The sequence below is a fragment of the Selaginella moellendorffii genome, unplaced genomic scaffold, assembly GCF_000143415.4.
Source record: "Selaginella moellendorffii unplaced genomic scaffold, v1.0 SELMOscaffold_1, whole genome shotgun sequence".
In the NCBI taxonomy this organism is placed as follows: Eukaryota; Viridiplantae; Streptophyta; class Lycopodiopsida; order Selaginellales; family Selaginellaceae; genus Selaginella; species Selaginella moellendorffii.
In genome coordinates, this window is record NW_003314262.1 from 3,279,827 (window position 1) to 3,305,799 (window position 25,973).

Here is a 25,973-nt window from a genome sequence, read left to right on the forward strand (position 1 = left end):
TTTGATTCCCATTGATTAGTGGTTACTTAAAATATAATATACCCTTGAGCAAGGTATATTTTTACCCTTAAATTTGAAATCATATGTATTATGCATCCATGCGTACTTCCTTTTGTGTTTCCCATTGATTAGTGGTTACTTAAAATATAACTATGTCTTTCCTCATAGTGGAGCATCCATGTGTAAGCAACCAAAGGGAACGACTCGAGAGACGGTCCATGGGGTTCAAATATAGAGGGAAAGGGCCCATGAACAAGAGTGCACCCCCTTTTCCAATCGGTTAAGGGTCTTGGGATAGTTGGAGTTAAGCATCCTTGGGTTTGAATAGTACTGGGCTGGGTGACCTCCCGGGAAGTCCAAACTCATGAGCTTACATTTGGTATCAGAGCGGTCTCGGGTCCGACTCTGTTGGTTGGCTAAGGGAATCACACCACAAGTTGATTGACATCTGGCTGGTCCAGTTTGCTCCCGCTGGGCTCGACCCGAGGGGTAGGATGTCAAGAGAGCGGGGCTCTCGGGAGAGCTGTGGCTCTCAGCTTCCATTCACGAGGGCGTGAACTTGCAGGGAAGCGTGGTCCATGGGGTTCAAATATAGAGGGAAAGGGCCCATGAACAAGAGTGCACCCCCTTTTCCAATCGGTTAAGGGTCTTGGGATAGTTGGAGTTAAGCGTCCTTGGGTTTGAATAGTACTGGGCTGGGTGACCTCCCGGGAAGTCCAAACTCAGGCGTTTACACCATGCTCCATGGACAAGCAAGGTATATTCCTACCCCAAATATGAAATTATACGTATTGAGCATCTATGCATACATCTTTCCTCTATGGATGACTAATCTGACTAGTTGTTATACAGCTGGATTACTAGTTGTTATACAGTTGGATGACTATTTCCTCTGGATGACTAATCTGACTAGTTGTTATACAGCTGGATTACTAGTTGTTATACAGTTGGATGACTAATTGACTTATATGGAATAGCTGATTCGACTAGTTGTTATATGAGTGGATGACTAGTTGCTTTACATAGAATAGCTAATCCGACTAGTTGTTATATAAGTGGATTATTAGTTGCTTTACATAGAATAGCTGATCCACCTAGTTGTTATAGAAGTGGATGACTAGTTGCTTTACATAGAATAGCTAATCTGACTAGTTGTTATATAAGTGGATGACTAGTTGCTTTACATAGAATAGCTGATCCAACTAGTTGTTATACAAGTGGATGACTAATTGCTTTACATGGAATACCACATAAACTAGTTGTTATACAAGTGGATGACTAGTTGCTTTACATGGAATACCACATAAAATAGCTGATCCGACTAGTTGTTATACAAGTGGAATAGCTAATTTAACTAGTTGTTATACAGTTGGATGACTAATTGACTTATATAGAATAGCTGATTCGACTAGTTGTTATACGGGTGGATGACTAGTTGCCTTACATAGAATAGTTGATCCGACTAGTTGTTATACAAGTGGATGACTAGTTGCTTTACATGGAATACCACATAGAATAGCTGATCCGACTAGTTGTTATACAAATGGATGACTAGTTGCTTTACATGGAATACCTGACTAGTTGTCTTACATGGAATAGCTGATCCAACTAGTTGTTATACGGATGGATGACTAGCTGATCCGACTAGTTGTTATACAAGTGGATGACTAGTTGCTTTACATGGAATACCTAACTAGTTGCCTTACATGGAATAGCTAATCCAACTAGTTGTTATATGGATGGATGACTAGTTGCATTATATGAAATAACTGATCTACATAATAAACTAGTTGTTATATGGGTAGATGACTAGTTGCTTTACATGGAATAATTGACTAGTTGCCTTATATGGAATAATTGACTAGTTGCCTTATATGGAATAACTGATCTACACAATAGAAGAATTGAAAACTTAGAGGATAAATAGGGATAAAATAACCACTAAGAGCTCTCTTATCAAGCAATTGCCCTTTTTTTAGTTGACTGTAAGCTCTTGAATTTGGATTTCCCGGGAGGTCATCCAACCCAGTACTATTCAAACCCAAAGACGCTTAACTCTAAATATCCCAAAACCCTTAACTAATTAGAAAAAAGGGTGCACTCTTATTTATGGGCCCTTTCCCTCTATATTTAAACCTCATGGACCGTCTCTCAAGTCGTTCTCTTTAATTGCTTACATTGACTTAAGAGGAGAAAGATAAAATATGCTACAAATTTATATCTATTTTAAACTATTTAAATCTATAATGGTGGGTTCAACTTTTCTTTTTGGGTCTTTGGCTTGATGACAGCTTCTAATAGGGGAATTACCCTCACTTGATGCTAACCTGCTACCTTAGCCTCTTCTCCCTTTCAATCTACAACAAAGAAAAACTCTTATAAATTATTACGAGTTCTAATCTCCTTAGTTAACAATGTGAGAGGATGCATCTGCTCAAGCTCACGGCTTAGCAAGATGATCAGGCCAAAGATTTTTTCTTGGAGGGATGCCAAAGACTAACACTCTTGGCTGGACTATTGCAGAGGGCAGGCTCAATGAAGCAGAGGAAGTTGGGCCACTGCCTGGATGATTTTCTGTTGACTTCTTGGCATTTTTTATTCTTTGATTTACTTGAAAACTACTAGAATACTAAAAATTATAATCAAATATTTAAATATATTCCTTACACTAAAACAATCTACACATCCCAGGCAAAACAAACTGAACAACAAACAAGGAGAAATTATGCATCCTTTGTTTCTTAACTTCTATTGCTGTAAACTCTTGCCTCGCGATCCTGATCGGCAAAAATATCCTTTGTCTGGAGCACAATGCCTCTCTTCACTGCAAACACATAGTCCTTCCAAAGCACATCCATCCTTTGTCGCCACTGGGCTTCCTCGGATTCCCAGCACTGAGTCAGACCAATCACTTGAAAGCCATCCTTGTGGATCCAACTTATTCCTTGCCAAAAGAAAATTAGACAACGTTTCCTCAGCAACGTCCTCGTACGTCTATGGTTCCCCCGGCCTCCTGTCTGGGAAAGTAATGAACTCAATCTGTGCTGCGTCAGTCTTTGGTTCAAGGTAAGCAATCTGCAATGCGAGGGCAGTATCAAGCAGACAAAGACGTTCTGGTGATAAGTCTCTCAACTTCACGTCCCGGATAAAGCTGCCAACGTCGTCGCTGATGGAGATAGATACCGAAACGTGGAACCAGAATATGCCCACTCGTGGAAGTAATGGTGTTTACGGTGTTCTTAGCAACGGAGCAGAAGAAGGTTGAATTCCCAATCGCTTCAGCTGCTTCTTCTGGAAAACATTCAATTTTAAGATCAGTCGGAGAGCACACTGACGGCTCAGTCTTGAACTCCTGGCAGCAGCAGCCTGCACGGGAAGAAACAGCGCTGTAGTCTCAGTGCCATTTCCTGGCACCGAGAGTGGCGCTTTGTCATCGATCCTCGACACAAATTTCTTCTGCGAGCTGTACCACGACACTTCCGCAAACTCGTGCTCCCGAGCCAGTGTCAAGAAGTCCTCTTCCAGAGACCCATCGTCTACCGCCAGCGTCACAGACCTCTTCGTCATGGGCTGTACGGAGAACGTGAGCTGGGAAACAGCTCCAAGAACTCCCAGCGGGATCCTGGCGGCGTGGAACAGATCACTCCCCTCCGCGACCGTGACAACTTTGGCAAAGCGTTCGTTCTTGGAGGCCGGAACGACGATACTCATATGGACACGAGGTACTCATGAGTTCCTCCGCCGCGACCCCAAAGGCTGCTGCCATGGTCCCCCGTGCTCACCATGCCCGCCGGCGACACGCCGTCCCAGTCGACACGCCTTGCATCGCCAGGATATCGATAAGCTAGCCAAGCATGATTCCATCATGAAGGAGACCGTCATGGAGCTCTTGTCGACGACAACGCTCGAGTTGGAGTTGAAGCTGGTGGTGCTAATGACAACTCGCCCTGTATCGGATCCGGAGTTTGGACACGCGAATTTGGTCATGGTATGTGCCTCCCTCACCTTGATGTTTTGCTTGCTCTTGACAGCGTATGCCACGGCGTCGAGGAGCTCGGCCTCCTTGGAGTTGAGAGCAAAAAGGATCTTTCAGTTATTGGTGAAGGGTTTCAAAGATTTATGTCAAATTTTATGTTCGCAACTTCCTGCCATGTTCTTATGCATGTTGTCACCACTAGATGTGGTGGCAGCGACAGTCCCCTTGATACAAAATGGCAAACCAAAACTTTCGAGCGAGCTACTTTATATTTATTTCAAGCTTGGGATCTCCACGTTGTTTTGGCTTTGGTTTTCTTTTGGGATGATCCTTTGATGATGGCTTTCTGGCCGGCTGAGCTGCCTTGGCCAGAGATGCAGCTGCTTTAGCCCTCTTTTGTTTCTCCCGTGCATGCAAGAGCAAAACCAAGAAAAGCTCAAGACATGTAAATTATGGAATTTTGGCTTGCGCCTATCTCTCCAGCTCGCTTGATCGCATTTCCATGCTAACCATTGGAAGTTGATGACCTTTGCCGCTAATAAACTATCGAAGTTATGCTTTTCTTAAACCCTTTATAACTTTAGAATGATTTACATTTTATTTATCAAAAGAAAAGGAAAAAGGGAACCCACACACGGCAACACTGCACAATTCCTCAAATATCTTTCCCCCAATTTCACCTCGCGCGAACTGGGAAGCTCAGCCTGCGGGGATGCGTGATGGGGTCCTGAAACCGCCCATGCGTTCCAGGAAGAGAGAACCTTCTCTTGATAGCAGCCGGCGAGAGCTTGCCATTGTCCGCGGGTGACGTGCTGCTCGCGGCGGTGCTGGGACTGCTCACGCGAGCCTTTGCTCTGGCCGATTCCGTGGCCGCCATGTAGCTCGGCACGGACCTGTCCGCCTTGGATCGCTTCTCGGAGCTCTTCGTCGCTGGCGCGTGATCGCCATTCACGTCGCCGTTCTTGGAGCTGCGGTGACACAGATGTGTGATCAGAAGTTTAGTGAAGCTAAACGAAGAAGTAAAGTCACCTGCTGGTCTCTGCCACGCTTGCCGGTTCAGTGGCAGGCTTCCAAGGCTCCACAGCTGTCCAAAACTCCAACCACGTCCACTCGGGCCGGATAACGGGGTTTTTAAACAGCCTGGTTTGCGTTGGTGCGTACGCAACGAGCTGCAAAAACCAAAACAAACGAACCACCAGTTGTGAGTTCACGGGAAGAAGAAAATGAATGTGTCAAATCGCAACAAGTAAGGAGTACCTTCTGATCGAACTTGCTCACATCAGCTTTGCTAGGCTTAGCTCGTAATACGTTTATAACTGTTACAGCATCGTTGCCGCTAAGCTCCTGCACAGATTGACGAATAAGGAAAAACAAAAAAAGAAATCGTGAATAGAGACAGAGCTGGCAGCCTACCGAAGAAGGATCCGCCTCGGAGCTGCCCTGTCGTTTATTCCATAGCTGCTTCTGAATGCTCTGGCCGCCTTGGGAGCTTCTGACGCGGTGGCCTCTGGCCAGAGCTTGCACTTTAACGATAGCGAGTACAGTTCTCAGCGAGATCGCAGCCTGCTTTCTCACGCTGTGTCCTCGAACCAAGGCCTGCAACCTGACAAGGCCCTTGAGAGCCCGCAATGCTCGCCTGGCCTGGACAAAATCATCCACCATCATACCCTTCGTTACCTATACGAACGTGTGCAAAGTTTACCAGAATTACTACCAAAAAAAACGGCTGGCGCTTCCTACTTGGGCAATTTTCTAAGCAAACTAATTCCGGAAAGAAGCTTACCAGGAAGGCTCGGAATGCTGTTTGGATCTTTATAGCTGCTGCATTCCCTGTGGTGATAATTCCATCCGGAATTCCATCGTGCGTTGCAATTATAGGCTGTGCATTGAATGGTTCGTTTGGGGCCTCGGTGGTGGGAGCTGCAATGACTTCCGGAGAAACCTGGGCCTGGTTCTGAGCTGGGGAGGAATCGGCAGGAATTTTCTCCTGGCCATCGTGTTCCTGGACCAACAACAAAGCTTTTTGGTTTTATCAGTAGCAATTGGATCGATCATCACACCACCATACCTCTGGAGACGACGACTTATCCTTCTCCTTGAGAGGGGATTTGAACTTTCTCACACCCAAGAACTTTCCAAGCCACTTTGTAGACTTGCCCATAGCGTTCGTCCTCCCCGACAAAAAAACCTGGAAAAGGAAAGAGGAAAAACGCAATGGAGCTATGGAAAAATCAGAGCGCAGAAGAGGCTCGCGTACCTTGGCTCAAAGGAGCATCAATCAATCCCCGTCTAGAATAGAAAATGTAGCTCCGTGAGGACCACTTCTTCTCCAAAATCCTGCGGCACACGCCAAAACGTCCAGATCACACAACCCCCACCTAAAATCGACATCTAGATTGAAAATGTACCTCGCGCCGGATGGAATTCCACAAGAATCCTAGAATTCCCCTGCGATTCGCGCTCGCCGCAGCAAAACCAAGCCGGAATCGCGAGATTCCGGACCTCCTCGCCCGCTGCCGCCACGGCCGTAGCGTTCCAGCGGCCAATCCAGTCCCGTTCGCGCTGGCAGGACCCGATCGAGGCGCCAGAGAGAGAGAGACGACGCACCAGACACGGAGTAAAAAAAAAACAAGGAAGAACCCTAGAATATTTCTATCCAAGCGCATTAAACCCCACAGCGATCCAACGGTTCCCGAGACGCCGCGTGGCATAGCATTTAGGTGCTTTGGCCGGTGGTCGCTTTCTCTGCGCACCGGGATCCGCGACTCTGATTGGTCGTACTTGTACGCTTTGCCGGGGAATGTTCGCTAAAGATTCTAGAGCGTGGGTGGAATCACGATTTTTCTTGTCCTCTTTTCACTTTGATATTGATCCTAACACTGTTATGGATGATTTTCGATTTTTTCTATGAAACCAAGGAGAACAAGGATTTCTCGCCGAGACAATGCCACCAATGTTTAGACAAGAGAACCGCCAGTGCGCGACACTACAGCCACTCAACGAAGTATCTAAGAAAATGGTTTAAGATTATAGACATTGGATCACCCATGTTGCAATGTTAGATGGCACATCAAATCAACTTTTCCCTTTGAATTTTTTCCAATTCTTAGTGGCCCACTTTTGGTTGCTTGTCACCACCGTCAAAGAATAATGTAAAGGCAAAGCTCTCGGGAGCTTAAGTTATGATCACATATAAGTGATCATCAAAGTTTTCAGAGGAAAAAAGTGTGTATCGTTGAAGTTCTTGAAGAAAATAGCTTAAATCGAGCACACTCCACTTTTGAGCTGATGCGCTCAAGAAGTCAATGAAAGTCAATTCAGGTCCCGAAATCAATAAAGTAAAGACAAACTTCAAAGATTATATTGACATTCATTGACTACCACTGACTTTGACTCCCTAGAACAAACCCAATGCTTTCATCTAAACAAACCAGTTTGCTGCTCCAATGGCGTCGAAAGAAGCTCGAGATCATGCCTCTGCTCCATAATGAGCCCACACTCGGCCCCTTGAGGCCACTGGACTTCCACAAAGTTCATGAAGAGAGGATACCGACCCTCTCCGTGAGTACTTGCCCAGTCGAAATCGATGAATCTCACTTCTACTCCTAGTCCTTTCTCGGCCCCATCTCGAGGGCGCCTTATCATCACATTGACGTCCCTGGCATCTCCATGAACTCCGACCCCGCCATTCGACGATACTGGAACGCGATGAGCACTTCTCAGCGCGGCAAGAGCTTGATCCCTCAGCTCGTCGGCGTCTCCACACTCGGCCAGCATCTCCCACCCGTCTTCCGGTCCCAGATTCTCCATCCTCACCTCGACCCATCTACCAGCCAGCGCTCTAACTCCGTAGAGCGCCGGAGCAAAGCCAGCAGCAGCCCACGCGCGATGGACCTCCACTCCATATCTCTTGGCCAGCTTTACCACTCCCCAAGGCTCCACCAGATAGACGAGCTTGTTCTCAAACTTCTTCACCACCTTCGCCGCTTCGTGCAGCGGATATGGAATGTCCAAGTTCCAGAGGTCGTATCTCTTGTTCCCCGTCCCGGCACGCGTCCCGGCCTGAGCATTCCAATAGTACTCGTTGAGTAGCCCGAGGCAGCGCTTGAAGGCGACCAAAACTCGCACGGACTCGGCTACCATCTCTGGATCCAAGCCCTGGATTGGCAATAGGTTGACAAAGTGCGTGAGAGGCTGGCACACCACCTCGTCGAGCTTTGCCATGGCGCTTATTCTCAGATTGCAGCCAACGAGCTCCATGAGAAACGCTGGATAGCAAGTGTCTATGTACCGCTCCTTGGCTCCCACCATGTCCCAGTAGAGCGCGTAGCAGTGGAAGCCATGAGTGTACGAATCCAGGCCGCCGAGCTTCACTTCACCTATAGCAATCAGGCTCTTGTTCATGGAACGACTCTGGAGAGATAGAAACACTAGCGTGAGCGAACAAGAGGCCGGAAGAAAACGCTCACCATCATCGCGAGAGGAGCTTCCCAGCTGCCATGGATCGTGAGCGCCTCGCGGCAGGGAACGCCCAGGTACCTGGAGAAGAGCCGATGAACAGTGCACCTTAGTTTGGCCTCGTCCGAGTGGTAAAGCGATGAAAGGTGCGCGAGCTCCAGCGCGAACTCGATGTCTGCCAGCCCAGGAGCTCCAAGATCGTGATCGTGAATCAGGTCGGTGAAGTGAGCAAAGACTGGATGAACGAGCTGGAGAGGGATTGGAGGCTTGGCATGGGATGGTCTGCAGTTGAGGAACTTGGGCTTGCTGTGCTGGCCCTGGAGATTCGCCAGGACCTCGCTGCGCTCCAGATCGTTTGGCTCGTGGTTGAGAATGCATGGATCAGCAAATTTGAAGTCTAATTTTTTGTTCATTAAACATAAGTTGGTGATCCAGTCCAGCAAGAAATGAAAGACATACCGGGTTTATATGTGTAGTTGCCGAAAGGGAGCTCGTTTTCCTCCGTCACCACATACCCGTCTTCGTCAATGATTGAACCAATCCCGAAGAGGCTTTCAAGCTTCGCAGCGGTCACACTCTTGAATGTGAAGCTCTCGCCCGCTGAAAGCACCTTCACCCTCACTAGCTCATCCATTGCCCTAAACCCGGCTTTTGAAAGCATGAGAAATTAATTTGACATTTTCAATTGATGAAGTGAGGTCCTATGCTTTTTAGACCATTCTATATTGGTGTTTACGGGTAAAAAGTTTGTATCATCGAAGAAAAGATCTAGCCACTCGATGTGAAGAGCAGCTGCCCACCATTTTCCTTGATCAAAACTCGGGGCCTGCTCCTCAAATTTAGACCATGTTTAAAGATTGGGATTAGTCATACCTTTAAATGTGAAATTATGCCTTGAACGGCTACATTTTTCTCATTTTTTCTCGAAGTAGGGTTTTACAATCGTTTGGAGTGAGCGCGGCTTCGGATGATCCACCAAAGCTGACATTTCTGGAGGTGAGTGGTCCTCTATTCCGTTCGCAGATAACAATTATAGGGGTTGGAACAGGAGAAAATGCTGGATGAATTTGATTTCCAGAGAGAACATTGGCCTACAACGCTGAACAGGATGAGAATCAACAAATCTCAAACCCTCCCTTGGTGCCGCTGTGTCGGTTGCAACCTGCAGAGATTGTTCGTACGGTTTTGGAACCAAATGTACGCCTCTACAACGCATTTGCAAAAGAAGGGTATCTTATAGAGATGCCGTCGTTTATCATCGGAATTGCAGACGCCGACCAGAGGGAACTTCAAGTTACAGATTTAACAATTGGGTCGTGGGATCCTATCTGGAGGGAGGTGAATGAGGAATTGGAAAGCGAGCTACAAGCGGACCCGGAATATCATGTCTCATGTTTTTCTGTTTTGATGGAAATCATCGGCTGCATGCATGGATGGACTGCATTGAGAAAGAGTTTCCGAACAACAAAAGGCTACGTGTTCGTGTGAACGCAACGATACTTTGACGTAAAGAATTATGGATTTCTGTCTCTCTTCAATGTCATATCGGGGATCAGCAAGTAAGTTTGATTAGCATCCATTCAAGGCGGTAATCTGTATTGTTTTTGATTTTTCTGCAGCATGAATGATTACGATGACACTCTAAATCTGCAGGACCCAACATCTGTTCTGCTCATCGAATACAGAAATTGAGAAGACACTAAGCCCTTCGGAGTTGCACCTTTTAAACGAACTCAAGATGATCCTCGGGGTTGAAAGAGAACCAAAACAGGTATCCGTTCACATGGACCATTCTAGCTTCATTTCTGTTCAGGGTAAGGGAACTTTTTGATCCAAAATTTGTCTGATCTGAATGGTTCGATTGCAGAAGTGAATAAATAGGGAGATCGCAAGGATGGCAGATACTAAATTCGCTGGAACGCCTGATAGCGAGGAAAAGGCACGAGCCGTAGTTATGCAAAGCTGGCGAACTAAGATGTGGAAGTACTTAACCGTTGTGCACGAAGAGAAACTTGGAAGGAGGTGAATTGAGCAAGCAGCAATTATCGCACAGCGGTTTCAACTTGACACTTGAGAAGTTGACCGCTCTAGCAAGCCGGCCCTTCACAACTGAAGATCGATGCTGGTGGTTCCAGACACTCACTGACACTACTGACGGATGGAAAAGATGGAAGGTCCCAAAGGATGATACTCATTTCCGTAAATGGGCATCGAAGGTGGCTTGGGACTCTTATGTGGCGGATAAAGCAGATCGACTTGCTTGTGACGAGCTCCTGAAACAGCCGGGTTTTCACCTGGCTACCGTCGAGAGGGTTGATAGCATTGCAAAGAACCTACGCCTTCTGGCAGTGCTATACGGCACTGTTCTCTTCCATGGCATCGACCGTGCAGATGCAGAGGATTGAAGCAGAGGTCATTGAACAAGTAGCAAAACGTCTTGCAACAAGGTTAGTCTTCTCGTTTTGAAGCTTCCAATTTTGTGGAATTTTGAATCGTGGTCTATAGCTCGGGTATGAACGATGATTCAAGATAGTTGACTGTCTATGCGTTTGCAGGTGGCTCAGGCAACTCAAAAGGAGAAATATTATTGAGTTGATACCAGAGGACACGAAAGTATGGGCTAGCAAAGACCTTGGTGAAACAATGTACACCTCGCAAACATTACTGCATGGGAACTGGAAAATTGTCCATGGTGGCTGGATATGAAGTCTGGGTACTGCTGGAAGGAGGTGAACCTTTAGACTGTGAGACGCCAGTGAAACAATTCAGACGCTCGGAAGAAACAGACCAGTTTAACAATGCTCTTTGATGAAAATCTCGAATTCCACACGACTTCGTTTTCAACTTCTCGAAGAGGTGCAATGCCTCTGCAGCGATGGAAGTTTAGCCTACAGAGAGGTTCCTGATGAATTATAGGGAATTGCTAGGACTATGGATGTAATGATCTTAAAGTTAATAGACCAAGAAAATATTCGTTACAATGTACGTCCAAGGCGCCAAACGACCCAAAAAGCTTGTATTATTATCGCAATGTTGCTTCGTAGCAGTTTCGATTCTTGTTTGAATCTGATTTGTTTGGATGAAAAGCACCCACCTGGCAAGCAGAGTGCATAGGTTTGCCCTTAGTCCAGGAAATGGAAGCTCAATGGATCCTGAGCGCTTGCATCGCCCTCTTCACTGCTGCGCTATGGCGATTCATGACGGTCTACTGGTGGCGTCCCAGAGCAATTGCTGCCCAGCTGAAGAAGCAAGGGATTCGGGGGCCTCCTCCCACACTCATGGCAGGTCAGATGCTTGAAATCCGGAAGACAATGGCCGCAATCAGGGATCACGACATGGAAACTTTCAGCCAGGATATTGTTCATCGAGTGCAGCCAGGATTCCACAAATGGAACAACCAATATGGTATGCTCTCTTTCATACTGTTCTTGTTCTCTGAGCATGTTATACAGGGAAGCGATTCGTGTATTGGTGGGGAACAGAGCCGAGGATATCAGTCTCTGAACCTGAGATCGTAAGGGAAGCTTTGTCTAAGAAGTTTTCGCATTTTGAGAAGTCGGACATGTCGGTTTGGTTCTTGACCATGTTTCTGGGTCGTGGGTTGGTTTCCGTTACTGGAGAAGAATGGAGTCACCACCGCCGGCTTGTAGCACCGGCATTCTTTCATGAGCGTATCAAGGTAGGGATTGCACAGGAACTACTTCTGTCTGGCTAATAAGTTGATTCTTCAGCAAATGACCGGTACAATTGCAACTTGTGCTTCTGTTATGCTTGATCGATGGGAGGCTATGATGCAGCAGAATCCCGAGATTGAAATCTCTGCAGAGGCGCGCAAGCTCACAGGAGATGTTATCTCGCATACAGCATTTGGGACAAGTTATCTCAAAGGCCAGAGAGTTTTTGTGATTTTGACGAAGGAAATCCCAGATTTGTTCCCCATACTCTTCAGGTTTTCCTGGATACTACCGGGTGTCAGGTATGCTTGATCATCACACACTTAGTTGGAGTGAATACAAATTGTTTGTTCACAGGTTTCTGCCGCTTCCAGTCAACCTTAAACTTTGGAAGTTTCATCAGGAGTTGGATTCGTTGATAACTGGAATCATAGATGAGCGTCGAGAATCTGTGAAGTGCGGGAGGAGCGATTCATATGGCAACGACTTGCTTGGGTTGATGCTAAAGGAGTGTGACAGCAGCAACAGTAAGTTCACAAACAAGGATTTGATAGAGGAATGCAAGACCTTTTACTTTGCGGGGCATGAGACCACAGCGTCATTACTAACTTGGACGTTGATGCTGCTGGGAGGCTATCCTGAATGGCAAGACCGTGCTCGAGCAGAGGTACATGAAGTCTGTGGTACCGAGACACCTGATGGCGAGAATGTTAGCAAGCTCAAGCTGGTAAGTCCATCCATGTTTATAAGTTCATGGTTCAAAACTTTGACAACTTCGATTCAACAGATAGGAGCGATCCTTTACGAGACTCTGCGGCTGTATCCACCCGCAGTCGAGATGACTCGGGAATGCATGGTGGAGACTTGGCTACAGGATTTGCATGTACCAAAAGGAGTGACTTTGGCCTTCCAGGTTATTGGTATGCATCACGACAAGGAGCTCTGGGGGGAAGATGCAACTGAGTTCAATCCGGATCGGTTCAAAGATGGGATTTCAAACGCATGCAAGCATCCAAATGCTTTCATACCCTTCTCGCTTGGCCCTCGAGTGTGCGTAGGCCAGTCGTTTGCGATGATTGAAGCCAAAGTCATACTGGCTATGATACTGCAGCGGTTCTCATTCCGGCTTTCACCGAACTACCGCCATAATCCTGCAATGAAGTTTGGTTTGAAGCCAATCCATGGGGTGCCGCTTGTCCTCGAGACTGTAGGACGCTTTCAAGAAAGTTGAAGAAACAGAACAATATCGATATGTAGAGAACGATATATAACCATATAAATAAGCTGAAAACCCAATGTCTGGCGAGCTTCTGAGCATACTTCTTGGTTTTCAAGCGTGTAGCGAGGAGACGGTGCTCCAGAATGCAACCGAGATGACTTGGAGCTGCTCGAGCTGTTCACGAATGGTCTGAAAGGCTGGAAGGACGAGGATGCATTGCAATCAGGGGGTGGCGGAGCTGCATGAGAAACAAGCAGAAAAATCATATGCTTTGAAACTTACCGTGGTATGATCTGCTTCCACATAAACAAGCTTATGAAGTGGCGATTCCCTTATCAAGCAAAGAATGCTTGTCGGACCCGTCTCCTGCGAAGGCAAAAAGCTATGGTGTCGTGGAATGCAATGGTAATTGCTTACGCTCGGCTTGATCGCTCCGCTCAGGGCTTGGACGAGGCGACGGTGTTGCTCAGGGAAAAGTTTTTGATCATGGCGTTCAATCCCAGTAGCGCCAAGAAAGCGTGGATGATTCTGCCTCCTGCGCCGGAAACCCACGGCAAGGGATTCGTGTGCAAGGCTCTCGGCAGCAAGCTCTACAGCAAAGCAGTGAGCGTCTTACGAATCAATGGAACGCCACGGCTACGGAGGGTCGGCCATACGTTGTCGGTGGCAACTGGAATGGGGAGGGACCGACACCAAGGGTATACAATCCGGTGCAGGATCGATGAGATCCTCTTCCCCCATCGCCATCACTGGACACTAGTTCGACAGTTTTTGCATATGGCCCTTGCCGTGGATCGCAACAAGATGGTTGCGAGCCCGTGCGATGCTGTGAGCCCGGACGATGATGCTCCCGGAGTTTTCTCGACACAAAATCACTCCTGGGAAGTGGAATGTTCTTCTGGGAGCTCACAGCGTAGCACAAAAACTTCTCAAGCGTTCGTCAGCTGGAGCGCCACCCGTGATTGCCACGTTCGTGTCTCCACAACAACGATTCGGCCATGCACAACGTTTTACAAGCTCAGCGTGCCTCCCAGCAGCGATTTGGACGTCGAGGTTCTTCGGGCTTGATGGATCCTGTAGCTAAAGATAAATAAGGTATCTACGAGGATGGTGTGTTTCAGCAAATGCCCGATGAAGGCATTTTTCCTAGGTGCTCATCCTTCAACTTGCTGAAGTTCTTTTAGCTTCAGCAACCAGAATGTCTTATTTGCAGTGTGTCAAGGGATTGTTTCAAAACTCTTGGTGCTTACTCCATGAGAATCCCTTGGTGCTCAGTCCAGGTTCTTCGAGTTTGATACATATGCATCTTATGGCAGCACTGTAAGAGTGATCAAAGTCCGCAAGGCAACCGCTACTTTCTTGGGGCTCGTCCAGAGATTAAATTGACCGCCAGCATGTCATTCCACGTCATACGTTTGAACGTTTGACCTCAAACTGGTCACACCATCCAGTTTAATGCTGAGATACTAAAGCAAAGCACCCAGGAGCATTTTTAAGTGCTTATCATCAAAGTCCTTGGAATAGAAGTATGTTATCATCGAAGTTCTGGAGAAAAACAGGAGAAAACCAGCCACCACCACCATTTTGCTCGATCCAAACTCGGGGCCAGCTGCTGCTGCTCAAACATTTCCGTCCTCGATCTCAAACTTTTCTCCACGCCCCTGTAAGCTTTTGCTTCCACCTCGATCCCAAACTCTTTCTCCAAGTCCCTGTGACCATCCTCGATGTCAATCTTCCAAGTCCCTTGTGACCAACCTCGACAAACCTTCTTCCAAGTTCCTGAGAGGCCCGTCTTCTCTTGTCACTCGTCCTCCTCGTCCTCGTAATCGAAATCCAGCCGCGGTCTCATCGTGTAAGCCGGCCCGTCTGGTTTGATCCGGACGTTGTAAGCACCCGGCCCGGGAGTCTCCTCGCGCCCGAGGTGCTTGAGCCGGCCACTCAAGCTAAACGCTGGCGGCTTGTTCAGCACCATCGCGGCTCTGGGATCGTAAGCTCCTGGACCTGGACTTACACTCCGAGTTAAATCGTGCCCCCGGCTCGTCAAGCTATAGGCAGGACCCTCCAGAGCGCCCTTGATGTTGTAAGCTCCCGGGCCTGGAGTCACAGCCGCAGTTAGAAGTGGAAGCCGACCAGCGAGGCTAAACGAAGGAAGCTCGCTCTTGAGATCCATATGATAAGCTCCAGGGCCGGGTCCCGGTTCTCTCTTGCTGTACGCCAGCCTCTCTCCCATGCTATACTTCGGCGCCCCCGACTTGATCATCGGCCGGCCATACTGCCCGGGCCCCGGAGTCGTCTCTCCGGATGCGTGTATGAGCCTGCGTCCTATGCTGAAAGCTGGAGTCTCCGACTTGCCAATGACGGTGTAAGCACCCGGGCCGGGATAGAAAGTCCTCTGGAGCGGCGTGAGTCGTCCATACAAGCTGAAAGACGGCCCCTCCATGGAGCTCCCCAGCGAGTACGCGCCGGGGCCTGGAGTGTCCTCTCGCAACTTGCGCTCAAGCCTCCCGGAGAGCGAGTAAGCTGGCGCGAGGGAGATAACTGCGACGCTGTAGGCTCCCGGGCCGGGACTCTGCTCGGGCCTCCGCTTGGCAAGAACTCCCGAGAGAGAGTAGGATGGCCCCGTCGCCCCGGACTTGATGTTGTAGCTCCCGGGTCCTGGAGTGTTCTCGTTGTAAGCGTAGTGGAGCTGACCTCCCATCGAGTAAGCCGGTGGTGCCCGGTACACCACCTTGCCAGTCGGGTCGTAAGCGCCGGGGCCTGGATTCTGCGCGCTCTTCGTCTCGGACAGCCTCCCAGAAAGGCTGTAAGCGGGGCCAGTGGGACTCCGAGACCGGCTGTAAGTTCCCGGCCCAGGAGTCTCGGAGGAATGCTCGTAGAACACTCTGGATCCGAGCGAGTAGGATGGAGGTGACGGGCTTCTCGAGTTGATGTTGGGCTCGTAGGTTCCTGGTCCCGGGTTTTGGTTCCTGGCACCGCCGTCTCCAAGCCTCCCAGAAAGGCTGTAAGCAGGCCCACTGGATGCCTTTCCCCGACCATAAGCTCCCGGCCCTGGGGTGTCCTCTGTGTGCTCGTAGAAAGTCCTTGGGCCGAGGGAGTAAGAAGGTGGCGATGGACTTCCAGTTCTCGAGTTTGGATCATACGCCCCCGGACCGGGAGAGTCTGGCCTGCCCAGAGTCTTGAGCTTGCCATGGATTCGAATCCCCTGCGTGTCGAGCGTGCTGCCCAGCTCGTAAGATCCGGGACCAGGGACGTTCTCGCCCACTTGTCGGCGAAGCCTACCCGAGAGAGAAAATGCCGGAGAGCTCGGCCTCGAGAGCTGGTTATAGGCGCCGGGCCCGGGGGTCTGCTCTCGTTGGTGAAGCTCGGTTCTTCCCTTGATCGTGTAGGATGGGCCACCGAGCATGGAACCGAGCTTGTAAGTGCCCGGCCCCGGATTGTCAGACTCACCTCGCGACGTCAATCGGCTCGCAAGGCTGTACTTTGGAGCCGATGTAGGGATGAGTGGAGAGTATGCACCTGGCCCCGGGGTGTTCGTCCGCCGCCGCCGCCGCCGCGGCGGGGAGGAGCTCCCCCCGATGCTGGGCATCGGTGTCGCGGACCTGCTGCCTCCCGTGCTCATCGAGGATGCCTCTGCCTCGCCGAGCGATGGATCCGGTGCCGCATAGGATATTGCAGAGCGGCGGCGGCGCCAGTGAGAACCCTAGCCACGGAGCGACGGCGATGGGGTGCCAGGCCATGGCGGCTCTTCGCTCGGCAGCCGCGACCCGCAAAATCCCTGCCGAAGAACCCTAAAATCACATTGGCATATTCTTGGTATCTTTTTACAAATTTGGCGGGAAAACATTCGTATGCTGCAAAGGGCTAGTTGTCTCGAGCAAGGCGCGGTTGATCCAGTCGAAGATCTTGCTCGATCGATCAGAAGAGCCAGAGATTTGGAAGAATGCAAGCGAATCCATGGGCGCGTCCGCGAGAGCAGCCATTCCCACAACATCTTCCTCGCCAATCTGCTCGTCCAGAAGTATGGCAAATGCGGGAGCTTGCTCGATGCCCGCCAAGTCTTCGACGAGATCCCTCGCCCTAACCTCTTCTCGTGGAGCAGCATCCTTCATGCCTACGCGGCCAGCAAGAATCTCGGCGAGGCAAAGGATCTCTTCAACAAGATGCCGGTCAAGGATCTGGTATCATCCTCCGCGCTAATCAAGGCATATGCCCAAGCCGGGCATCTAAAAGACGCAGAGCGAATCTTTCACTCCCTTCCCAGGAAAGATTCCGTCGCTTGCAACATCATGATAGGCGCGTACTCCCAAAGAGGTTGCATTGACAAGGCTAAAGATATATTCGATCAAACTCCTTCAAAGACCGTGATATCCTGGAACAACATGATTTCGGCATATGCCAAAAGCGGGTATTTATCAAAGGCCAGAGATGTGTTTGATTCCATGCCGGAGAAAAACGTAGTGTCGTGGAATCTTATTTTCCACGTCTACGCTGGTGCCGGAAGATTCAAGGAGGCAAAGAGGATCTTCGACAGCATGCCAGACAGGGATGTGGTCTCCTGGACAGCAATGGTCGGAGCACATGCCGGGACTGGGCAAATTTTAGAAGCCAAGAGAATGTTTGACTGCATGGATGTCCGAAACACTGTGACGTGGAACATAATGTTCCGGGCTTACGTTGACGCCGGTCAAATGGACGATGCAAAGTCGGTCTTCGACGCCATGCCCGAGAGGGATACGGTGGCGTGGAACACTTTGATTGCCGCGTACGTACAATACGGCCGCATGGATGAGGCGTGCAAGGCGTTCGATGCGATGGAGGAGCGTACCGTGGTGACGTGGACGACCATGATCGCGGGGTATGGTCGGCACGGGAATCTGTCCGAGGCGAAGAGATTGTTTGATCGATCGCCCGAAAAAAATGTTGTGTCGTGGAATGCGATGCTTCAGGCTTACGTAGAGAGCCAGTGTTTTGAGGGGGCGAAAGAGATTTTTGATCGGATGCCTGAGTGGGACGTTGTGTCGTGGACAGCGCTGGTTGCAGTGTATGCCGATGCAGGGTATTTGTGTAGAGCTCGCGATCTCTTTGATGAAATGCCGCAGAGAAATGTGGTCTCTTGGGTGACGATGCTTGCTGCTTATTCCCAGCGTGATCTTGTCAATGAGACACAGAAATGTTTCGATGAGATGCCCGAGCACTGCAATGCGGCGTGGCATTTGCTTTTCCAGGCACACGCTCGAGCCGGATTTGTGGACAAGGCGAAGATGGTCTTTGATCGGATGCCGCACAGGGACGTCCTGTGTTGGAACATGATGATCACTGTCTTCGTCGCGGCGAGAAACGTCGATGACGCGAGGTGCGTCTTCGACCAGATACCGGAGCCAAACACGATCTCGTGGACGAACATGGTGACGCTCTACGGCCAGTGTGGTGATCTTTGCGAAGCACAAAAGATGTTTGACATGATCCCAGATCCCAGCGTCGTTTCTTATAACGCGCTCATGGCTGCTTATGCTCAAGCCAGTGATCTCGCGCAAGTCAAAGCCATCTTTGATGCAATGCAAGATCGTGATACGATCACTTACACGACAATGATCAGCATTTACTCCCAGCACGGTTTCATCGCTCAGGCACGAGAGATTTTCGATTCACTGCCGACCCATGACACAGTTTGCTGGAACTCGATCATCTCGGCATATGCCCAAAACGGGCATACCGAGGGAGCGGTAAAGCTCTTCGAGCTCATGAACGTCGAGGGCGTCGAGGTGAACGAGTCCACGCTTCTTAAAGTCCTGGCGACTTGCAGCCGGCTTGGATCACTGGATTCCGGGTGGCGGGCATTCGTCTCGATCTCGCAGGATTACGGCTTGCAAGCAACGAGAGATCACTATGGGTGTTTGATCGATCTTCTGGGGCGAGCTGGATGGATCGGCCAAGCCCAAGAGCTCATCGACGTGATGCCTTTCTGCGCGGATGGTGCTGCTTGGGGGAGCTTGCTCTCTGCGTCCAAAGTTTACCATGATGTGGATTGTGGAATGCAGGCTTCTTGGAAGATCTCAGAGCTTGAACCCAGTAGCTCGGCAGCATATGTGGAGCTCTCTAACATCTACAAACACTGCGATTGACTAAACTATAGAACGTCCAATGATAATTTAGAAGTTTTTACCCGATATTACCACAAAATTATATTTTTTTTTACAAAACTCAAATATTTCTACAACTTAAGAATTTACAAGTTTGGTTTTTACTTTTTACTTTTTTTTTGCTTGGAGTATCTTTTATGTGATACAATACCCAGAAAATTTGGTGGCGAAAACCATCCAAGTCATTTTTGTTCATTCGGGATCACTAGAATATCACCTGGAAATGCGAGGGTGAAGATTGGGTGCTATAAACTTATACGAGGTTGGCACTCACCCGCGAATATAAGATCCGGATTCTCAATCCCGTTCGCAGTCTGGATTGTGGAGATGGAAACTTTGAACTTGCGAGAGAGAGACCAGAGCGTGTTTCCCTGGAGATGTATCATGTCACGCTCAAAGTTTTCTAGCGATGAAGCCCAAGAGAACAACCTTTTGTATGTGATGAGTCCGAGGGATCCAGAGGAGCTGGCCGGTAGCAACATTTGCCGGGTTTAAGATCTTATTTGCCTGTGCAAAGTAATGCAAGAAGAAACGAAAGGATCAAACCACAGGGATGATAGAACTTTGGCCTGACCTCCATGACAACTTCTGTGAAAGTTTCGTGCTTGGAGGAGATGTCTCCCAAGTCCTCGCCGGGTAGAACCTTGTACACGTAGTTTCCTTTGGGTCTGCTCACTACACAACCAAGTAGAGAGATCGAAACATCACCCAAGAAGAAGAAAAGAAAAACGAAGAGAAGAACAGGAAAAAACAAAGTGTTCTCACCCTTTGGCTTGGGCATCAGATTTTGTTTCTCGTTGGCTTTCTGCCATCGAACATATCGCCAAGGACGAGGCCTGGGCAAGCAAAAGAACAAAGAAAGTAGGAATTAACCATCGCGAAACTTTGTTCTTGCTAAGACAAAGATGATACAACTTACTTGTCGGGATCCATCCGTACGGACGCCGGTACGTTTGATCTTCGGGCTGGAATCGTCTGCAAGCACGGCAGAATATCAGCCGCAAGCCCGCATTCCAAGCACCCAATGCATGGATCATTCCCACCAGTGGTCCAAATGCTCATTCACCGACCAAGACCAAGCAAGCAAGCAAAACCAAAAACCCCCAAGTCGTTTTTTTTCCCTGCGATCCAAAGAAATCCAGCCAAAACTTACGGCTTGCGGCTCCTCGGCTCCAAAGATTGGGAGCGCCCTCCTCATCAGCGTCGGCCATACTCGCCACATATCGCTCCCCCGATCCTTGAAGTTCATGATTCTCTCTTCTTCTTCTTCGTCTCTCCTCCTAGATCCCGCAAAATCCTTCCTTTGCGCTGGAAACTAAACTCCTAGACGCTCCCCTCCCCTCTCTCTCTCTCTCTCTCTTCTTTGTTGGTTCAATCCATGATGGCTCGTACCCGCGAAGAACACACACTACCTAAGAGAACAAAAAAAAAACAGAGAGAAAGAGAGAGAGAGAGAGAGCTCTTACTAAACTGTTTAATTTATTACCAAGATCCAAGCTCATGCAACTTCTGAGAGAGAGATCACCGAGAAGTTTTCTGATTCGATCAAGTGAAAACCTTCTTTCTCTAAAATCATGGCGAAATGCCGGGACTTTAAAACCCAGGAAAAAGAAAGAAAAAGGAACTTAGAAGATAAATGACAAGATCTTGCTTGATCGAAAAAATCTGCGGCCACAGCGGCATTACAATGATGGACGAGAACATCACGAAGACTACCGATCGCCTCCATCTCCAACAACAATGGATTGTTTTCTGGATTGTTTTCTTTTTTCTTCACACAACTTTGGTTGCTTTGCTTGGATCATCCTTCCATCTACCATTCATCCTCTCACTTGTACTCGAGAAGCATGTTGTTCTCGGGGGCCAATCCAATGCAGGCTCTCAAAACGTTCTCCAAGCACGCTCGCTGCTTGGACAATGCATTGATGACCGGAGTACCGGGGGGAACCTGGAAGAAGATCACGGGAAACACGAGCGCTTCATCAATGATCACGGGAGATAAAAGGAATGGAGATCGATCTTACCAGAGGAGCTTTTGTCATGTAGCTCAGCAAGGCTGCAACTGGATGGAAAGAGTGGAACTTTTCCTGCAAAAGTGAAGAGCTTAGAATCATCGAAGTCTCATAGATTGTTGTTTCTCTTCTTACCTCTCCTTCTCTTTTCAGCTGGATCCGGGAGCAAAGCTCGGCGAGGAGGACCAAGTCGAGAATCAACGGGGCTGCAAGCAGCGAATCCTCGCAAGTGTTGTGCATGGCGATGGTGCTCCTGCCTCCCATGAATATCTCGGACGTGTATTCGTCCATGGCCCGCTTGCTATCACCGACGTAAGGAACATACTAGAAAACGAAAGCAAACTCGGGAGTTTTCCCTAGAAAAAAATCAAGCGTTTGTTTTACCTTGATGACGATCACATGATCAGGATGTTCACCGGGCTTGAACAAGATGGCATTGCTAGAAACCATGTCGTCAACCACATTGCTCTTGGAGATTTCCTTGGATCTGAATGTTTGCGGCGCAGATAGATTCATTCCATCATTGTTACCAAGATGATTGTAGCTGACAATGGAGGTTGGCTGGAAGACAAGACGGATTTAGAGTCGGAAAAATACGAGAAAAACGAGATTTTACCTTGATGCCAGCACCGACCAGGAAATCCACGAGCACGGATTTCATCTTTGTTTGTCCAGACTTGAAATCATCGCCACCGATGAGAGTTCCTTTCTCCACAGCAAAGTCAATGACACCTGGCCATGCACCGTGCATACACACACTTCTTAGCAAACCGAGAAAAACTGGGAGAAAAAACGAAGGACACCTGGGACAAAAGTGTTCTGGGGGCTCCCGTTGATGAAAGGAACACCCTCTTGGATACATGCCAAGGCGTAAATAGTGGAGGGAGAGATTTCGGGCTCGTCTCTCTCGAGTGAAGCGAACAAGTTCTCCTTCGTGTCATTCAGGCCCACAATCACATCGCTGTAGCGTTCCGTGTTTGCAGTCCACAAAACCACGACTTTGTCCACTTTGGTTTGTGACTTGAAGTGTCTGCAAGGGATGAAAGCGAAAACATGAGAAAAGAAAGAGAGGAAGAACTCAATCGAGATTCGACGAAGTACCTGATGTCCTCGATGATCTTATCCATCTTCTCTTTCTTGGAGCCTTTGAAGATGTTGTTTGCGCGAGAACCTTGGTTGGCTGCAATGAAATCGGGGTCGTAAACCCCCGGGAGTGGCACCATCTTGTCCATGTAAGGTCTCAGCTGCTTCTGGAGGTCCATGTCCAAAACTTTCGCTCGCTCCATGGCATCTGCGAGGTTCATGTTGTTGATATCCCATCCCCCAAGAACAACATCGTCGGGATTCACCTGCAAGTGATACAAGAAACCAAAACTCAAGAACCATCTTTGATTGTTGTTAGTTACCATGGGAAGCAAGCTCTTGAAAGGAGCATAGATCTCCTCTCCTCTAAAAGAGCCAATTCGACACGTAGAAGCTTGAGTAACTGAGCCAAAGTAATTTGGTCGCTGGACACCATCCTTGGTGACCCACGAGATGCCTCTGCGCGGATCAAACCCCCAAGAGTGAGTTACACACGGGGAAAAAAAAAAAAAAAAACTCTTTGACAAAGGGCTCACTCTCTATTGGCGATGATTCCAGCAGTTAACGTGGATCCATTGTTTCCCCCCCAGCCAACAAGCATGATACTGTAGCCAAGACTCGATCAGACAAAAAGAACAAATCGACAAGAAAGAGATAGAAAAATTTCGCTGACCCGAGCTTGGGGACCTTCCTTTGAGTCTGGAATTCATATGTAACAGTGCTCGGCTTCACGACCCACTCGTATTTGCCCTCGCGATTCTTCTCGTGGACGAGATCGGTGGTGTTGTAATCATACACAGAGCTGATGTGCTCCTCCGAGTACTTGACATTGGGGCTCTCCACACGGAAGCTCTCGATAAACATATTCGAGCAAGCAAGACGCGAGCAATCAAAGGAATAGAAGGAGCTAATCTAGCTCAGCCGATCGAGAACTGAGCTGCGAGGTGGGAGAGAGCGGCCGATGCGATCGATCGATCGAGCGAAACCAGCTGAGAGGAAATGCCGGGGCCTCGGCAGCCCTAAATATTCGTAAAGCGCCTCCAAACCTACACCAAACCTGTCTAGGCCCGGAGAATATTCCAGAACTTATTCTAACCTAACCTTCATGCGTTTAGCGCGGCGGTGTGTGACGCGCAACACTTGGCGAGTGCAAATTTTGTGGAGAGAAATGGTCTCTTTCCAGATTGTTTTTTGTTAAAAAATGGATAGAAAAAATGAGGGAGAATTGTATATTAAAGAGGAATATTTTGAGTATTTTTTTTCGTTGTGGGATCAGCATCACTCACCGTTGGATCTCCACCGCTCAAACCTTTGTTCTTTTGTCGCATGTTCTTGGCTCCCTCAAAAATTTCACACCTCGAGACGACGAGGCTTTTATATCCTCCTAGTTAGCTCGTGAAAACCTAACTCGTTATAGACTAGACTATCTGTGAGAGAGCGATTGATTGATCACCCAAATTAAAAATGTGAGAGAACGATCAAAATATCATCATATTTTAAATCCATTAATGTTTTAAATCCTGTTGTGCCCAATCAGAAGCATGGGATCGAACCCGTCAAAAAATGTGAGAGACCGATTGAGGGATCATCGAAATCAAAATCTAATTGATCACTCCCCCATCAAACATTTGCTATAGTATATTGTATCATTATTGTCCTTGTTATTTTCAGTGTGTCTCTTTTGTCCAGACCCCCTTCTGGAAACGTATGCTGGCGCCAAGTATCGTGGAGGATTCGTGTCCACCGCAGGAAAGATGCTCTAGGACGTTTGCAGAGTGACGGTGGATGATCTAGACTGCTGGGGCCAGCGGCTCGATCGAGGTGGCGCTTTTGACGCCTCCCAGCTTTTAGGGTTCTTGAGATTCTCTGGTTGGGGAGGGATTGCCCATCGTGGACGAGCTTGTTCCCTCAGTCTGGGAACATTAATTTAATCCAAAGTCACATCATCCAAAGGATCTTTCATTTTAGGGTTCTTGAATGAAATGGTCAAAGTTAAATGGTCAACGTTTCAGTCAACGTGGACTTGGACCGGCAATGGAATCGAACTTTGCATCTGCTTAAACTTTTGTTTTTTAACGGTTCGATTCCCGGCGGTATTAAAGCGCATATTCCCTGCGCATTTTCTCAAAGGAAATAGGGTAACGAAGGCGACTGTGAGCGCAGAGAAAGCGAAGGTAGGCTTTTCGGGCGCCCTAGGCTTGGACTGGGTGCTCCACACGGCGCTGCGATCGGTCAATGCGCTGCCCTGGGGCTGTGGATGGGAGTTTCTTTGGCGATCGATAGATCGTAGTGCTAGGCGAGTGGAATTCCTGGGCGATCTGATCGGACTCTTGAGGCGGCAGCCATGTTTAGTCGGATGTTTGGCAAGCCCAAGGTTGAGCCATCGACTTTGACTACTCTCGACAAGCTAAATGAGGTGTGTTTTTGGATCTCTTGCTTCTTTAGCTTTGGAGATTGAATTTGTTTTCTAGACTTTGGAGATGCTAGAGAAGAAGGAGAGGGTGCTCCAGAAGAAGATCGCGGCGGAGATCGAAAAGGCCAGAGAGTACACGCGTGTTAAGAACAAGAAAGGTGAGCATAGAGATTGTTTTCATGAAGCTCAGAGATGGTGATCTAGTGCAGCTGCTATTGCTTGTCTCAAGAAAAAGAAGATCTACGAGACTCACATCGAACAACTAGGAAACTTTCAGCTGCGAATTCATGATCAAGTAAGAGTCTCCTCTTCCTTTGACTTCAAAAGATTGGTGGTGATTGGGTTTATGGTTTTGTGTGCTTTTGCTAGATGATTTTGCTTGAGGGCGCGAAGGCAACCACGGAAACAGTCGACGCTCTGAGAAGTGGAGCTGCAGCCATGAAAGCAATCCAAAAAGCTACGTAAGTTCTCTTCAAGGTTTTTCTGTTTTCTCCATTCATCAGCTCGTTGGTCATCTCTCAGGAACATCGACGACGTAGACAAAACTATGGATGAGGTGAACGAGCAGACCGAGAACATCAAGCAAATCCAGGAAGCTCTCTCGGCTCCATTCGGTGCCGCCGGCGAATTTGACGACGTAAGAGATCCGAGAAAAAGAGAAACTCTAAGCTTTGTTTGATCTTTCTTATCTGTTCCAGGATGATTTGGAGGCCGAGCTCGAGGATTTGGAAGGAGCGGAGTTGGAAGAACAATTGCTCAAGCCAGCGACAGCTGCTCCGACGCCAATCCCAGCTCCAAATCGTGTTCCAAGCCGAGCTCCTCAAGCTCAAGTTCCTCAACAACGGGTCCCTGCCACCAACGTCGCCGAGGACGATGAACTAGCGGCCTTACAGGCGGAAATGGCCCTGTAAAAAACCAAGCATTTCCATCCATCCCATTGTATTCTTCTTCGCCATGGTTTTATTCCGAAGTAGAGAGTTTTAGAGCCACTTTGTTTT

General features: G+C 48.5%; 8 protein-coding genes across 9 annotated transcripts; 3 read left to right on the forward strand and 5 right to left on the reverse strand.

Moving 5' to 3' along the window:
• Positions 1-4,551: 4,551 nt before the first annotated feature.
• Positions 4,552-6,593, reverse strand: LOC9630499 (protein IQ-DOMAIN 31). Of its 2 annotated transcripts, none has more exons than XM_024679583.1 (8): positions 6,385-6,593; positions 6,234-6,313; positions 6,045-6,164; positions 5,760-5,978; positions 5,390-5,617; positions 5,234-5,320; positions 5,006-5,145; positions 4,552-4,944 (listed from the first exon to the last, which is right to left on the reverse strand). In XM_024679583.1, the coding sequence occupies exons 3-8, from the start codon at positions 6,135-6,137 to the stop codon at positions 4,653-4,655; spliced, it is 1,059 nt and encodes a 352-aa protein (XP_024535351.1). In that variant the 5' UTR covers positions 6,138-6,164; positions 6,234-6,313; positions 6,385-6,593; the 3' UTR covers positions 4,552-4,652. The 2 variants fall into 2 exon arrangements, with proteins under 2 accessions (XP_024535351.1, XP_024535342.1); XM_024679574.1 differs by having other exon boundaries at positions 5,390-5,653.
• A 717-nt stretch (positions 6,594-7,310) lies between these two features.
• On the reverse strand, positions 7,311-9,068 carry LOC112348285. Its single transcript, XM_024680514.1, has 3 exons — positions 8,894-9,068; positions 8,446-8,831; positions 7,311-8,389 (listed from the first exon to the last, which is right to left on the reverse strand). The coding sequence occupies exons 1-3, from the start codon at positions 9,066-9,068 to the stop codon at positions 7,394-7,396; spliced, it is 1,557 nt and encodes a 518-aa protein (XP_024536282.1). The 3' UTR covers positions 7,311-7,393.
• A 2,452-nt stretch (positions 9,069-11,520) lies between these two features.
• Positions 11,521-13,417, forward strand: LOC9657876 (cytokinin hydroxylase). Its single transcript, XM_002961524.2, has 5 exons — positions 11,521-11,839; positions 11,887-12,113; positions 12,166-12,410; positions 12,466-12,835; positions 12,896-13,417. The coding sequence occupies exons 1-5, from the start codon at positions 11,569-11,571 to the stop codon at positions 13,337-13,339; spliced, it is 1,557 nt and encodes a 518-aa protein (XP_002961570.1). The 5' UTR covers positions 11,521-11,568; the 3' UTR covers positions 13,340-13,417.
• Positions 13,418-14,734: 1,317 nt separating this feature from the next.
• On the reverse strand, positions 14,735-17,436 carry LOC9657877 (spidroin-2). The gene is made up of 4 exons (XM_024680522.1): positions 17,170-17,436; positions 15,133-17,027; positions 14,895-15,036; positions 14,735-14,761 (listed from the first exon to the last, which is right to left on the reverse strand). Exons 1-4 carry the CDS (start codon positions 17,434-17,436, stop codon positions 14,735-14,737), a joined length of 2,331 nt encoding a protein of 776 aa, XP_024536290.1.
• A 51-nt stretch (positions 17,437-17,487) lies between these two features.
• On the forward strand, positions 17,488-19,449 carry LOC9630501 (pentatricopeptide repeat-containing protein At4g02750). Its single transcript, XM_024680529.1, has one exon. The coding sequence runs from the start codon at positions 17,488-17,490 to the stop codon at positions 19,447-19,449; it is 1,962 nt and encodes a 653-aa protein (XP_024536297.1).
• Positions 19,450-19,560: 111 nt separating this feature from the next.
• On the reverse strand, positions 19,561-20,908 carry LOC112347910. The gene is made up of 7 exons (XM_024679599.1): positions 20,621-20,908; positions 20,387-20,442; positions 20,233-20,303; positions 20,042-20,142; positions 19,897-19,974; positions 19,742-19,838; positions 19,561-19,684 (listed from the first exon to the last, which is right to left on the reverse strand). Exons 1-7 carry the CDS (start codon positions 20,714-20,716, stop codon positions 19,650-19,652), a joined length of 534 nt encoding a protein of 177 aa, XP_024535367.1. The 5' UTR covers positions 20,717-20,908; the 3' UTR covers positions 19,561-19,649.
• A 184-nt stretch (positions 20,909-21,092) lies between these two features.
• LOC9657878 (inositol-3-phosphate synthase) lies at positions 21,093-23,612 on the reverse strand. Its single transcript, XM_002962014.2, has 10 exons — positions 23,236-23,612; positions 23,099-23,167; positions 22,886-23,021; positions 22,581-22,828; positions 22,283-22,509; positions 22,096-22,211; positions 21,864-22,040; positions 21,615-21,803; positions 21,492-21,554; positions 21,093-21,415 (listed from the first exon to the last, which is right to left on the reverse strand). The coding sequence occupies exons 1-10, from the start codon at positions 23,424-23,426 to the stop codon at positions 21,296-21,298; spliced, it is 1,536 nt and encodes a 511-aa protein (XP_002962060.1). The 5' UTR covers positions 23,427-23,612; the 3' UTR covers positions 21,093-21,295.
• A 1,070-nt stretch (positions 23,613-24,682) lies between these two features.
• On the forward strand, positions 24,683-25,960 carry LOC112347907 (vacuolar protein sorting-associated protein 32 homolog 1-like). The gene is made up of 6 exons (XM_024679591.1): positions 24,683-24,978; positions 25,034-25,133; positions 25,185-25,270; positions 25,345-25,436; positions 25,498-25,612; positions 25,674-25,960. Exons 1-6 carry the CDS (start codon positions 24,907-24,909, stop codon positions 25,884-25,886), a joined length of 678 nt encoding a protein of 225 aa, XP_024535359.1. The 5' UTR covers positions 24,683-24,906; the 3' UTR covers positions 25,887-25,960.
• Positions 25,961-25,973: the final 13 nt, after the last annotated feature.

What these genes read in the sequence shown, in the direction of transcription:
- LOC9630499 (XM_024679574.1), bottom strand. Translation starts at nt 6,137, where the DNA reads ATGGGCAAGTCTACAAAGTGGCTTGGAAAGTTCTTGGGTGTGAGAAAG. An exon ending in ATAAGTCGTCGTCTCCAGAG is followed by an intron (nt 5,979 to 6,044) that starts GTATGGTGGTGT and finishes TTGTTGGTCCAG; the next exon opens with GAACACGATGGCCAGGAGAA. An exon ending in CAGCATTCCGAGCCTTCCTG is followed by an intron (nt 5,654 to 5,759) that starts GTAAGCTTCTTT and finishes ACGTTCGTATAG; the next exon opens with GTAACGAAGGGTATGATGGT.
- LOC112347910 (XM_024679599.1), bottom strand. Translation starts at nt 20,716, where the DNA reads ATGAACTTCAAGGATCGGGGGAGCGATATGTGGCGAGTATGGCCGACG. An exon ending in TCACAGAAGTTGTCATGGAG is followed by an intron (nt 19,975 to 20,041) that starts GTCAGGCCAAAG and finishes TACTTTGCACAG; the next exon opens with GCAAATAAGATCTTAAACCC. An exon ending in GGACTCATCACATACAAAAG is followed by an intron (nt 19,839 to 19,896) that starts GTTGTTCTCTTG and finishes ATACATCTCCAG; the next exon opens with GGAAACACGCTCTGGTCTCT.
- LOC9630501 (XM_024680529.1), top strand. Translation starts at nt 17,488, where the DNA reads ATGCCGGTCAAGGATCTGGTATCATCCTCCGCGCTAATCAAGGCATAT.
- LOC112348285 (XM_024680514.1), bottom strand. Translation starts at nt 9,068, where the DNA reads ATGGATGAGCTAGTGAGGGTGAAGGTGCTTTCAGCGGGCGAGAGCTTC. An exon ending in CAACTACACATATAAACCCG is followed by an intron (nt 8,832 to 8,893) that starts GTATGTCTTTCA and finishes ACAAAAAATTAG; the next exon opens with ACTTCAAATTTGCTGATCCA. An exon ending in AAGCTCCTCTCGCGATGATG is followed by an intron (nt 8,390 to 8,445) that starts GTGAGCGTTTTC and finishes CTATCTCTCCAG; the next exon opens with AGTCGTTCCATGAACAAGAG.
- LOC9657878 (XM_002962014.2), bottom strand. Translation starts at nt 23,426, where the DNA reads ATGTTTATCGAGAGCTTCCGTGTGGAGAGCCCCAATGTCAAGTACTCG. An exon ending in CCAGAACACTTTTGTCCCAG is followed by an intron (nt 22,212 to 22,282) that starts GTGTCCTTCGTT and finishes GTGCATGGCCAG; the next exon opens with GTGTCATTGACTTTGCTGTG. An exon ending in ACATGACAAAAGCTCCTCTG is followed by an intron (nt 21,416 to 21,491) that starts GTAAGATCGATC and finishes ATCTTCTTCCAG; the next exon opens with GTTCCCCCCGGTACTCCGGT.
- LOC112347907 (XM_024679591.1), top strand. Translation starts at nt 24,907, where the DNA reads ATGTTTAGTCGGATGTTTGGCAAGCCCAAGGTTGAGCCATCGACTTTG. An exon ending in CTCTCGACAAGCTAAATGAG is followed by an intron (nt 24,979 to 25,033) that starts GTGTGTTTTTGG and finishes TTTGTTTTCTAG; the next exon opens with ACTTTGGAGATGCTAGAGAA. An exon ending in GCGTGTTAAGAACAAGAAAG is followed by an intron (nt 25,134 to 25,184) that starts GTGAGCATAGAG and finishes GATCTAGTGCAG; the next exon opens with CTGCTATTGCTTGTCTCAAG.
- LOC9657877 (XM_024680522.1), bottom strand. Translation starts at nt 17,436, where the DNA reads ATGAAGGATGCTGCTCCACGAGAAGAGGTTAGGGCGAGGGATCTCGTC. An exon ending in GCCCTTTGCAGCATACGAAT is followed by an intron (nt 17,028 to 17,169) that starts GTTTTCCCGCCA and finishes CTCCGTGGCTAG; the next exon opens with GGTTCTCACTGGCGCCGCCG. An exon ending in CAAAATGGTGGTGGTGGCTG is followed by an intron (nt 14,762 to 14,894) that starts GTTTTCTCCTGT and finishes TGGTGTGACCAG; the next exon opens with TTTGAGGTCAAACGTTCAAA.
- LOC9657876 (XM_002961524.2), top strand. Translation starts at nt 11,569, where the DNA reads ATGGAAGCTCAATGGATCCTGAGCGCTTGCATCGCCCTCTTCACTGCT. An exon ending in CAAATGGAACAACCAATATG is followed by an intron (nt 11,840 to 11,886) that starts GTATGCTCTCTT and finishes CATGTTATACAG; the next exon opens with GGAAGCGATTCGTGTATTGG. An exon ending in TGGATACTACCGGGTGTCAG is followed by an intron (nt 12,411 to 12,465) that starts GTATGCTTGATC and finishes GTTTGTTCACAG; the next exon opens with GTTTCTGCCGCTTCCAGTCA.